At 50.0% G+C, this 13,488-nt stretch overlaps 1 protein-coding gene across 8 annotated transcripts in view; it reads left to right on the forward strand.

Annotated features, from left to right (window-relative positions):
• The window catches only part of Ctbp2 (C-terminal binding protein 2), a 139,954-nt gene that overhangs the window by 102,484 nt on the left and 23,982 nt on the right, over positions 1 to 13,488 (forward strand). Inside the window, exon 1 of one of the 8 annotated variants that reach the window (XM_021169121.3) lies at positions 6,443 to 8,129. The exons of 6 other annotated variants lie outside the window; for them this stretch is intronic. In XM_021169121.3, the coding sequence (XP_021024780.2) occupies positions 6,443 to 8,129 (1,687 nt within the window). Of the gene's footprint in view, positions 1 to 6,442; positions 8,130 to 13,488 lie in introns of those variants that run through there. One more of the 8 variants, XM_085841223.1, reaches the window with a different exon arrangement.

Raw genomic sequence — 13,488 nt, forward strand, 5'->3', positions numbered from 1 at the left:
CAAGAAACTCACAGAAAGTGCTGCAAAGGTGAGCCAGGGTGCTTTCACGGGTAGTGTCTTCCCACTCTGAGTTGGATCTGCCTACCACCATGGCTGAGCCACCCCAGCAGGTGCCTGCGTGGTCTAACGTCCCCGAGATGTTTGTTTCCGAGTCGTGGAAGAAATCAGCTCAAAGTCCCGAGGAGGGCATGATGGCATGGGTTGGCTAATGGGGCTTCTCCAGTGGCCTGTCTGGCCTGCCCATCACAGCACCTGTACAGAAGGAGCAGGAGCAGTTTGTGTCATGTTTGGTTTTCTTATTTGAATTTCCACATTCAAGATGCTGTTTGGGTTCACCTGTCCCTCTTTAATTGAATGTATTATGCCTTTGTGGATTTGTTTGGGTTTGCATAGGAGCGGGCTTGAATCCTACAGTCCACAGGCCCTCCTGATCATTTTCAACGAGCTGTCTTTCGACGGCTCCCAAACCTACATCTTAAAAATGGGATTCATAATGTTGCTGTACATTTTAATTATATGTTGAGATCAGGCAATTATGCACATTTCCAGTAATTAAGTGATTAGCTGCAATTACTTTGGCTGTGTAAATAAATATACAATAGTCAACTAGACGTGGCTCAAAACTCTACAATACAAACAAATGTCCCAGATCATGCTCAGCATTGTAAAGAAATGCTCAGACATGGAAGCCGAAGCCATAATCTGCAAGTGATAAAAATCCTGTTTTGTCTTGTTTTGTCTTATTTGATAATAGGAGCACTGACTCCGCCTGTGGGAGTCCAGCCTCCCGGCCCCTGGGGAGTAGGTTCACAGTGTCGTCCTGTCCTGGACAGGCCTTACCTTGTCAAGAAGACTCAAGTTCCAGGCTGAATTCACGCTCCCTTTATCACTGGTCTGGTGCAAGTGTTGTTCCTGGGCTCATTCCACCTCTGATGTGGGCTGCTTCGCTTCTCCACTGGGTGGGCTCATTCCACCTCTGATGTGGGCTGCTTCGCTTCTCCACGGGGCTCAGTGATGTGTGGTACCACTGGAGACCCTGTTGCACAGGATGCCCTGTTCTTTTCCAGTTTGCTCTTTTGGTTGCTGCTTTCGCTGTCACCTACCACTTCCGGTAGACTCTGGGCACTGGTGCCCTGATTCCATGACTACTTGAGCTCAGTCACTCTGCCAGTCAGTACTGGCTAGGGCCACCTGGTCATCTTCCCAGCCTGGTTTCTTATTGGTGCATTTCCCTCCTCCTAGTCATATTTAGGACAGTGATGATTTCCTAGGGAGGAACCAGGACAGTCATCTTAGCTATATAGTAGGTCTGCAGGCAGCCACAGACGCATGGACTGCTGAGTCAGGACATGGACTTGTCCCTCTGAGCCTTGCCCTTCTTCCCTTTCAGAAGCCACAAGTGTTAGAGTGTGCAGCAGGACCAGCGCAGTTTGGCTTATGTCACGCTGCCCAGACGGTTGTTTGATGTGACCCGAGCAGTGGTTGGATCTCTTGCTAAGCTTTTGCTGTGTTCATTCTCCTGTCTGTCGAGAGCATCCGTGTGCTATTGTGATTCTGTGGCTTCCTGGAAAGAATCTTTGAAGGTGGCCCGTGCTTGTGGGTGGTGGCTCTCCCCATCCGTTATCCCTCTTCCCACGTGTCTTACTCCTCAGAGAGGCACATGTAAAACATAGTGCACCTCCCTCCCTTCCTTCCTTCCCACTGGCACTGTGAGAAGCACAGATTCTACAAAGAGGAGGGTGGACACTCACCCTTCCTGGTCCCATGGAAGAGCTTTGCAGCCCATGCCCTGGCTGTCGAACTAACACAGACACAGACACACACACACACACACACACACACACACAGTCTCTTTGGAGCAGGGTAAATATGCTCCCCAGCCTTAACGCTCTAGCCAAGAAGTGGTGTTCTACACCCTGTTTGTGGCGAAAGCTTTATTCTTGACAGCTGAGCCGACCCTGGGTCACAGCTCTTAATTCCTGTGCTCCGGCCATTTGAATAAAAGTGCTTTAAGCCCCACCCACATTTCCTGTGGCTCTTTTCCCAGTGCTTTATAGAAGTAACACCTTTCTTTAGTAAAGAACATTGGGTACACAAGAGAAAAGGCCATTTTTTGTTGTTGCTGTTGTTAAAGGCAGAAACACTGCATTTCAACACAAACTCTAGATCACTTATCTTCAAAGAAAAATGGGATTTTGAAAAAGGGAAAAGGCAAGCACAGCCTGTTCAATTGGGCCTATTTTTGACTCTGTCTCAGCTAGAAGGCAATGTGTAACCCACTGACCTGAGCAGCACCGCTGACTATGGCAGTCCACGGCCATCGCTTTGTCCTGGTGTCCATGAGGGACAAGAGGCCCCACTTCCCCCAGCAGGTTCTTTATTCTCAGGGCTTCATTAGTCTCGTGCATGGCCTAGGTGTTGGAAGAGCACCAACACTGGGGGCCTGACTTAGTGCTTCCGTGTCTCGGGGACCTCCATAGCGTCCCAGGTTGGGGCCGGCTGCCCACCAAGCCCAAGCAACTCCCAAGAGACTGAGAGCTACCCACAGGCATCATCCCACCGGATGAGCAGGAAGCTGCAGGGGGCCCCTGAAGAAGGGCCAAGTGACCTTCACATTTAGATGGTGTTGTCTGATTTTGTCTTTTAGGTGATTCCTCTCAGTCACCCTTCTGATAGGCTTAAAGTAGTTTTGCAGCTGGTTGACTGGTTGTGAAGCGCTTTGGGGAGGGGTATTTTTCCGAGGCCTGCCCATGGGGTGTCTTGACCCTCATCTGCCAGTTCTCTTCCCTAAGCTAGAGTCGCGCCCTCTATTGCAGAGTTCGGGAACAGGCTGCCAGCAAATACCACTTGCCGCTCCATGTCAGCCACTCAGTTCTTTTTTTACAGTCCACTCTTTAATGGGTTTATTTCATATGCACTGGTGGTTTCCCCGGGTGTATGTCTGGGTGAGGGTGTCAGATCTTGGAGTTATAGTTCTGAGCTGCCATGTGGGTGCTGGAGCCCTCTCTCCAGCCCCAGAGAGGATTTTTTTTTTTTTTTTTTTTTTTTTTTTTTTTTTGGATAAGGCTATATCCCTGAAACTCGTTAGCCTTCAGAAACTGGACCCATCCTGCCCTTTTCAGACAGCATGAGATTTCTCAGGAAATCAGTCCTTTCTCAAATGCTGTGACAAGTTTGTTTTGTTGGTTTGGTTTGGTTTGGTTTGGTTGTTTGTTTGGTTTGGTTTGGTTTTTTTAAACAACTTCCAGGGTTATTTGGGAAGGATTAAGTCCAAGCACAGGCGTTTTCTGTCTAACAGGAGAAAACATCTGTCGAAATATTTTGGTGAGCTGAGACTTGGTTAATTTGATTGGCTTCCAGACAGAACCAGCTGCAGGTTGCTGGGAATGGAATCTGGACCTCCTGATTCTACTTCAGAGGGGCAACGAGCAGGGCCTGTCATCTGCCACCACACACACCCACACCCCACACCCCCCCCTGGCTGCATGATCACACCTTGGCACAGTCTCAGGGGCTGCCTACGTCATTCTTAACCTAGTCTCATATTAGTAACTCTACATCATTTAGATTTGTGGACCTAGCTAGCCAGTAACAAAACCCCTGACAGCAAACGGGTAAGGCACCCAGCCAGAGCCACAGGGGATTGGTAGAGCATTTCCAGATCTAGTTATGTCTGGAGGAGACTGGTGTTTTGCCTCCATGTATGTCCACACTACAAACACCCGCACTGGCGTTAAAGCTGTCTCTTGTCTTGAGAGAGGGGAATACCCAAGAAGGACTGAATAGCTGCCAGCCTTTGAAGGCCACAGATCCAGCTATGACAGGAACATACCACCTCATCATCCAAGTCTTCTCATCAGTGGGCATTGCTAGTACTTTCAGGTACGATGATCCCCAGAAACTTCCAGAATTACTTTGTTAAATATGGTTCCCTTTCCTCGTCCCAGGAGGGCACAGTGACCCCAGCTTTGGGAGTTCTTGGCCCAGCTTTGCTATGACCTATGACCCCAGACAGGATCCCGACTCTGCATTCCTCAGTATTTGGTATGATGTCGTCACTACCTGTGGTGCTCACATGTGGCCAGGTACATAATTGATGCGCATCCCCCCCCCCCTCGCCCCCAAGTTGGCCTGGCAACTGGGTGGTGAGTGCCTTGTCTTACTTTGTATCCCTTGCTTGTGAAGGGTGGGTGATAACCTGGGATATCCATCTTGCTTGGTCAGCTGTGTTCTCTAGCCAGTTATGCAGTAGAGACATTAATCTCCATGAGGTTTAGTGCTTCAAAAAACTCCAATAATGGAAAAGGAGGTAACAAGACAGATCTGGGCCCAGGCGTTAGCACCCTTTCTGTGTCAGTGTATGTGTGTGCACACTGGCACACACACCCCCTCCCCCACCTGTCTGCTTGCTGAGATGTTCTTCTGAATAGTGCCAAGTAGAGAACCCTGCAAACAGCTTCCCCAGCTCACCTTCCCTGGGCCCTGACAGACTACTACTATCTTACTTCAGTGAGCTGGCGTGTATGGCGTCCCAGGCTCTGTACTGTTTCACGTGCTTCCCACCCCCCTCAATGTGGTCCTGCTTAGAGGCAGAGAATTGTAAATTCTGGCTTGGGTGTTTCCCGGCGTATCCCCTTGGACACCCCCCCCCCACACACACACACACACACACACACAGGTTTCTCTGTGTAGCCGTGGCTGTCCTGGAACTCACTTTGTAGACCAGGCAAGTGCTGGGATTAAAGGCGTGCGCCACCACGCCCGCCCCGCCTTGGGCTTCTTTACCTGCCCTCTCTGCCTGTCATCAGGCACAGTGTGTTGTGGGTAGGTTCCTGACACTGGCCCAACAAGGTATGGCTGTAGTTCATGAGTGGCCAGCCGAGGCTTTACAGTGATGCTTGGCGGTCTTTGCCATTCCCGGGTTTTCATTCTGAGTACCAGGAAATTTCCATCTTCTATGACATTGGGTCAGGAATGGGGGCTGTGGTGCCAGCGTGGTGGTCCCTAGTCTTTGCGGGTTAATTGTGTTCGGATTAATTGCACAGTGGTCCAGCCTTGGTCACAGCCACACTGGGAAGGTGACATCTGTGGCTTCTTGAAGGCTGGTTTGGCTGGATCAGAACCCCTTAGGGAGGAGTGTGACACAGCTCTTCTCCTGGGATTTGTGTTGGATATTGGGGACTGGGCATGGGCATGGTGAAAGGCTGGAAAGACCATAAACCTACTTAATAGAAATGGTACTGTTATCTAAATCTCCACCTCAAAGTAAGTTTTCCATGTTTCTCATATTTGTTTTTTGTTTCTTGTTTTCCTTTTAAATGACTAGCATTTGTCTAGTTGCGAGAACTTTTTGGTCTTGTGGCTGTGTACAGTTAGCTACATGAACTCATTTAAATATACTTCTTGATTACCCCCTCAGTTTATTTTGTGTGATCTGTTAACACAAAGGTGTCAAGAGGGAGCTTTGTACTGCTGCACAGACTGAGATGGGAGACACAGGAGTTCCTGTTTTTCTTCCCTGGTGGCCAACCCTCTACTCAGCCCAATCCTGTTGTTGTCTTACAGTGAGAATTCCAGGTCCTAACCCATACTTTGTCTTTTTCTCTGTGGTATGAAAGAATCTAGAGGTAGAGAGAATTTGGGTTTGGACTGTATAATCTATTTGATCTATAACAGAATCCTAGAAGTCAGGTTCCGGGGTTCGTCAGAGTCCCTGCCTCCCAGAATACCTCCCATTCTGGAATCATTGGTCCCGGGGGCTCTCCATTTGATCTGTTGTAGCTGTTTGCTGCTAGATTAATGTAATGTCTCTCGCAGAGGGATTGGGACTGGATGGACAGCTAAGTAGTTCCAGTTTGCTTCTCTTGCACTTAGTGAAGAGGGTACTGGTCAGAGGTTCCCCCAAGAGGGATGAGAGAGACCCAGGCAAGGATGGGGCGGGGGGGGGGGGGGGAGGGGGGAAGGGGGATCAGACTCGGGGCAAAGCCATGTGGGATCATTCCAGCTGCCTGTAAGGCCTGGCTAAAGCAAGCAGCCGGCTTCATCAGTCCGAGATGTCACATGGAACAAAAGCTTTAGGGGTTTTATTTAGCTCCTAATCCTCACGCTGCAAGAGCTGAGGGGGCCATGTGAGCACAGCCACTGGAAAGGGGGCCCAGCAGGCCGGAGCACAGCCTCCTGCCTGGGCTTAGAAGCACACAGGACAGACCTTGCGGGCTACCATTGGGGAGTGAGGCAAAGTTACCGTGAGTCTGCTTTTTGCCTACTAAGGTTTCAGAGGATTAATAATTTAGGTCGTGCCTTGAAACAGAAACCCCCAGTTGTTTGTTCCTGCCGTCTCGGAAGGGCTTGCGTGTGGCCAGGTCTGGTTTTGATGTATGTAATTGAAGATTTATAAAGAAAGGCTTCCTCCCTGCCTTTGCTGTAGTCATTTGCTCTGCCAATGCCGGTTCCCAGCAGGCACATCAATATTGGCCGTTCTCAGAGCTGGGATGCTGCTGGCTGGTATGAGGGCCCTTGGGAGAATGCTGGGCCTCCAGGGAGGAGAAGTTCTCTGACGTATGGCCCTGGAGAAGGGACCTGGTGTGAGCTGCTAAACCATCGTGCCCAGGACACTGAGTCCTACCTGTCCCGGGAAGCTTTTTATAATTCACTGGCATCAAGAAAGGGCTCCGTGCCTGACTTCACCTTCTACGACAGCAGGCAGGCAGTGATGTCTGGCCGTGGTTCCGTGCTGCCACAAGACTACTATGGCGACCCATCCAGGGGCACCAGGGTACCCAAGGAGCCTCCCTTCTATCGGGACCCAGGAACCAGCCGGCCGGTGCCCAGCTACGGAATGCTTGGCAGCAGAATGCCATGGGAGCAGGTACAAGGGCAGTTATCTGCTCTGCAGGACGCTGGCCACCTGTACCGGGAGTCTGGGAGTAAAACTGTCCCACATGGGCAGCGGACACACGGCAGGGCTCCATCTCCTGGGAGGTATGGAAGGGAACAGACTGATAGTAGATTAGGGATAGAGGTACCTACCTATTCCCCCAACTCCAGTCAGGTCTACAACGATATCTGTGAAAGACCTGTTGACTCTACCCCTGCCAGACAGGTGGCCCCAACATGCCTGGTTGTGGACCCCAGCTCAACTGTCCCTCCTGAGAACAGCACGGGGGTGGCCCCGGGTTCCCTGAATAGAGGCTATGGGCCTACCCGAGAAAGCATCCATTCAAAGCTGGCTTATGAGAATTACGAAGCTGACTTGTCTACATTCCAAGGACCTGGGGGCAAGAGGACCGTGTACCCTGAGTTTTTGGCCCTGCTGAGGGCAGAGGGTGTGGCAGAGGCCACCCTAGCAGCCCTGTTACAGCAAGGCTTTGACTCCCCAGCTGTCTTGGCCACCCTGGAGGATGCTGACATCAAGTCTGTTGCGCCCAACCTGGGCCAGGCCCGCGTCCTAAGCCGCCTAGCCAGCAGCTGCAGGACAGAGATGCAGTTTCGGAGACAGGACCGGACGGGCCCTCTACCCCGCAATAGGTCCAGTAGCTTCAGCCACCGAAGTGAGCTGCTACCCAATGACATGGCCTCACTGGGTACCACAGCCCTGCAGTTTCACCCTGCTGGACCTTTGCAGACACCTTCCCCCCGAGCTGGAGATCTAGGTCGTCGCCCCTCCAGTGCACCTTCCCAGCACCTCCTGGAGACAGCAGCTACTTATTCCACCCCAGTGGTGGGGTCCCAAACCCCCCACTTACCCTCCAACTCTGGATATAGCTCTCCTACCCCATGTGCCCTAACAGCACGGCTGGCCTCCTCATATCCTTCACAAGCTGGGGTAGCCTTGACTGCTAACCCAGGCCCCTCTGCTCCCCTTCACTCAAATCCCAGAACTGCCTACTCCACCTCGTACACGGTGCCCATGGAACTGCTTAAGAGGGAGCGCAGCCTGACCACCTCTCCGCTGCCCAGCCCGCACGGCAGCCCCCAGCTCCTGCGGAAACCTGGAGCAGCCCCCGTGGAGCCGTCTACCCTGCCACCAGTCAGCCAGAGTCTCCACACACCTCATTCACCGTACCAGAAGGTGGCCCGGCGGACAGGGGCTCCCATCATCGTGTCAACCATGCTAACTCCAGAACCAAGTAACTTTCTGGCTGGGAGATCGGGGGCAGGGAAGGCATAGAGGTTTGAGAAGGGGATAGTATGTCCATATTCCTACTGGTCATGTTTAAAGCACAGATAGTGTCTGTCTTGTCACACACCACCCTCACCCTGCCCCCCCCCCCAACACATACCAGCACCCCCCCCCCCCCCCCCAACACATACTCTTCCCCCAACACACCACACCAAAGCATCAGGGTGAGTGTTGCCAATTCCCTCCTCCCACCGGCTACTCTTGAGTTCCACAGATTTATGTATTAGGTTAAGCCCCAGTTTGTTTGCAGATAGCTCCTTCTGTTGCCGATACATAGCTTCTTTCCCGAGAGGATCAGAAGCCATTCTGAGTGACTGTTCCATTTTATATACAGGAGGGGTGGTTCTCTAGTTCCGTTGGATGGCTTTGGAAAAGTCAGGAGCATCTGACAGAATGCCCCCGTAAGTTGCTCATGGATAATAAATATGCTGGGAAGAGCGCCTGGTGCTGTCGGCAGCGCCCCTCTGCAAGGCCGGCATGCAGTATCAAAGGCAGAGATTATCTACTGCTGATAAGACTGTGTCTGTTTCCACAGTTGTGGGCTAAACAAAGCAAATGTTGAAATCCCTTAGAACTATTTGAAAAACAGACTTAGCCTCTCATTTTAGAAAATACTGTTGGGAATTCTGCTTGTTCGTGGGGAAGATACTATTTCTGAGTAGAGAGGGGGTGGATGGATGCTAGGTGGTTTTCTTCAAGGCAACGCCAAGCGTGAGTCACTACGTGCTTTTCATTGGACACTGGTTAAACTTCGTGGTGGGTGTCTCAGTTAGTGTTTAACTCTAGAATCCTGACTGAAAAACCTTCATCAGTTTTCTTCTCTTCTTTGCCTCCCACCTTGCTTAGTTCAGAAAAGTCAAATCATTTCTATTAATTTTTTTCTATATTGCTGTCTGTGTATGTACGAGTTCCTGAGTGTATACATACGTGTGCCAGGGCTTGCAGAAGCCAGAAGGGGGGGCATCCAATCCCCTGGTATTGGAGCTGCAGGTTAGATGTCCCAGCGAGGTTCTAGGAGCTGAACCTAGGTCCTCTACAAGAGTAGCAAGTGGTCTTAACCACTGAACACTCAAAAAAGTTTAAAAATTAATTTAAAGTATGTAGTATTTAGGATAGGGGTAGTAGAGTGAGAAAGACTATATTTTTTACAATATCCTCAAAAATATCCTCTCTGAGATGGATTATTTTTGTTTTGTTGTATGTTTGTTTGTTTGCTTTATGAAGGACAGCATAGAGCTGCTGTCATGACTAAAGACTAAGCCCTCCAGAGAACCTGTTTTTCTGAGAGAGACTGGCTAACAGTTTGGGTTGTGATTTTTTTGTTTGTTTGTTTGTTTGTTTGTTTTTGTTTTTTCTTGTTTTTCTCTTGCCTAGTGATTCTGGCTTTGTCTCCTTTCCTTATTCTTATTTTTTTAAATCGTGATTATATACTTTGCCTTCCCTGGGGAGGGGAGTGTCAGAAAAAAAAATTTTTTTTCAGGGGCCATGCCTTCTTTCTCAGTCAAACATTCTTTCTTTGCAACCAACTAATTTGCATGGCGATGACATTTGTTGCTCCAGTAATTTCATCTGATAATGGCTGGGCTTGCAAAGCGGATCTGAAAACATATTCCTTAATTATATGTTGCTAAGCAACAGAAGGGTTTGGTCATAATCACAGAAAGATTATCTCCTCATTGAAGTCCTGGAAAGGTTTTGCTGAAGGAGGAGGTCCTGGAGAATTGCCCCCCCCCCCTTTCCTTTCTGTTTATTTTGTACAGCACCCGAGCAGAAAACACTCACTGCTATTTGGGTATAGGGTGAAGGATATTATATAAGTTGTTTGGAGTGTGATTGGTGACACACTGTTTTACAGACCCAAGGATATTGATTTTTTTATTTCATTTGCATGGCAGCGAGCCAGTGCCGAGCAAGCCTGCAGTCGGAAGTCTGCCAGCAAATAAATTTCTCTGTCAAATGATCTACCCCAGAGCAGCAGTTGTCATCCTTGTTCCCTATCCTACATTCTGTGTGCCATTTATGACTCTACCCTGTCGGGGCTGGGGGCAGGGCCTTGGCTTCCTGGCTGCAGTTCAGCTCCGTGAATGACATTTGCATGACAGGTTTCATGGAAGTCTACATCGAGATCCGGGGTTTGCTGAAAGCAGCAATGGAGTATCTCTAGGCGTGGCTCCAGGCAAAGAGAGAGGTGCCGAGCCCCAGAGGAAAACAGGCTTAGACCAAGGAGAAGCATCGGAGACCCGAGATGCATTGCCGGGCAGCCTGCCTACCTTCAAGCCAGGAGGCAACCTGGGATCTTAAAGTGGAGCCCTGTGTGTTTCTCATTAGCAACAGGGTCAGTCAGCTTGACTGATTCTTCATTTTGATTTCACCAAATCTGTTGGTTTTCACCCAATGTGGAGGGTCTTGGAATAACTGAGAAAAAAAAATTTTTTTTTTTTTTTCTGTTCTCCTGCCTGTATGGTGAAGTGATGTCAACTGTTTGCAGGATTGTTTGGGGAATTTTTTAAGGGTCTTAGGACACAGTGTAGAGACATTAATGTTTGCTTTGTTTGGTGTGTGTGTGTGTACACAATCAGCTTCTGTTTGCCAGTCTTGCCCAGCTCAGCAACCAAGCAGTTCAGAACACACAGGTGAGGTGAGGCACACAGATGCACAGGATTATTGGCCAGAGCTTTGTGAGTGATGGTACCTGGTGGGTCAGCTCTCCATCCCACACTGACATGGCCAGCTAACACAAGCCACCAAGCCTTCTGTCAATGGCTGTCACATGTTGTCACCCGTGGCCAAGAGTCTGAGCCTCTCTCTGCCAAATGCCAAAGGAGAGCATCATACAAACATTGGTATGGGGGCAGCCATTTCCCTGTCCCATCTTCCCTGAATCCAGCAAGGCACAGCCTGTCAAGAGCTAGGCCCAAGGTTCAGTCTCTCTCTTTTGTGAGAAATGCTGTCTCACACACGCTGCAACCCAGCAATTTTCCTTAATGTAGCAGCACCGACGAAGCACCTGAAGGCTCCATTCTACATTTCTCTCGTTGCCCTGGCTGTTTCTAAGGACTCTTAAGGTCAGTTGGGGGGGGGGGAAGTCTATGGCTATTTATACATGTGGCATTCTCCAGTACCATCAGAATCAGGGTGGCAGCTGTTCCCACCGGACCCCAGTGATCTCTTCATGTGTCTGATGCGTTCTCTGTATGCTGTGGACAGGCTCTTTGGTTTGGAAGGATGCTGAACATGGGCGCCTCTCTAGGTGGAGAAAGCTGTAGAAGGACCTGTGTAACTGTTTGTGTGTGAGACTCTGTAGACCTCTGTCAAATGCTTGCCCGTCCCTGTCTGGTGCCTGAATCAGGACGACACTTGGCCTTGAGGTACTCTGACCTCGGGACTGAACTCTTCCCTTCCATGTTGGGGTATTTTATTCTTACAGTGAAGAACATTCTCCTTTGAGTAAACGGAATGTGAGCTGTTCTTTGGTCCCAAGAGGACCAGGGCCAACCTACCAGCACCTGTAACAAGGAAAAGATTAAATGGCTAGAGAAAAAACTTCAGAGCCGGGGAACCAGGCCAGAGCACAAGAGACCATTCCTGATGAGCCTGTCCACAAGAAAGGTAGATTCTTTTGGGGCCTTCCCAGCATTCAATGAGGGGAGCACTAGAAAAACTCAACATTCCACTGAGGGCGGGACCCACAACCTTTTACTGTGGGGAAGCTTTCCCGAATGACCCTCATGTCTTTTCCTGACTGCTTAGCTAAAGAAGTGCTGGCTCCAGGTTGAAGTTTACTTTCTTGTAACCTCTCTACAGTTGTGGTCTTGGCCCTCATGTTAGAGCCGCTATCTGTTATTTTATTGACCTTTTTTTATTCTCATTCAAACTTCTCCAAGCCTCCTCCTTCCTTGTAGTTTTGGGCCCCAGCAGAGTGGCTTCCCCCTCTGCAGTTCATCTATAGGCTGGAATGGTCAAGAGGAGCTGTGTTCAGCTGGCCTCAGGTCCTGGCTCCTTTCTCTGTGTGAGGCCTTTACTCTCACTTGCCTTTGATACAGAGGGGTAACTATGACTTGGTGTTTTCTAGTGGTTTCCTATATGTGGGGATTTGAGCCCAGAATACTTAGAAGAAAAGGTGACTGCTACGGGGAGGAGGGAGGGAACTGGCCAGCTGCTGCACTTGGCAAAGTCCTCCTGCTGGCCTCATGGCTGGTGAGCCTACAAAAGGGTCCTCAAGAGTCACTGTCTTTGTGGGCCTTAAAACCTCATGCAGAATTAAGAAAGTTGAGTGTACAGGGCCTCTTCCCTCTTCTGCTGGTTCGGGGCTGCCTTAGCCTCAGAATGACAGTAGCATCTGTGCTTATGGGCATTTGGTCTTGGTGATGTGGAGAGAAAACTGAGCCAGGTCTGCCTGGCTCACTGGCCCCCTTTGGAAGGGAAAGAGGACATGTGTTCCATTCTCAGGGTCACCCATGAGGCTCCTTCATTTCAATGGACTCGATGCCCACAGACAACCCCAGCCCTCTGGCATGAGTCAGCTGTGGCTCTCACTGTGCCTTTGTGATCTGAGTGCATGGGGTTCCCGGGCCATTGGCATTTCAGTTGCAACTGCCTCTTGGCTTTTGCATAAAAGGCCCTGCAGGTGCGAAAAGAAACTGGCACATCTTTACACATCCCTTTGGCTGGCCAAAGCTTCCCCTGTGCTGGGTATGGGGACTCCAGGCCCTTGATCATAGTAGATGCTCTCAGTTTTCATAAGGAGAGGCCAAGCATGAAAGCACAGACCTATGACCCTATACTTGGGAGGCAGAAGTGTCATTATAAATTCTGATCTAGCCTGGGCTACATAGGGAAACCTGTGTCAGATGACCTTGGCATCACAGTATCAGTGTGAGATAAGGAAGATAGGCCTCTCTTCAGGGACCACTACCCAATGGGCTCTGCAGGTTTCTTTTCTGTTCCAGTCTCAATTGTCGTTGCCATGGGCACAGTTTTAGCATTTAAGAACTACTTGTCCTGTCAAGGAGGTACCTTATGAGCATCCAGGGTTGCAGGGCTGGCTGGAGACCAGAGCAAAGCCATCAGGATCTAGCTGCTTAGGTTACTTCGGGGGCTTGGGATTTTATACCCTGAAGTTTCTTCTAAGGCCAGGAAGGACGTGCCTCTGAATCAGCCAGGCCTTGCTCTGGGGCCACACAGGGCACAGGCTGTACCAGGGAAAGATGTTTGGTGGTCCCTGCATGCAGTCCTCCGCAGTGTTCTCCTGTGTCACCATGCAATTCTACAGCCTCTGCAGAGCGGGTGGTTGTCTGCTATTTGGT

This window comes from Mus caroli, unplaced genomic scaffold (genome assembly GCF_978045245.1).
Source record: "Mus caroli unplaced genomic scaffold, Mus_caroli_1 scaffold_8, whole genome shotgun sequence".
Classification (NCBI taxonomy): Eukaryota; Metazoa; Chordata; class Mammalia; order Rodentia; family Muridae; genus Mus; species Mus caroli.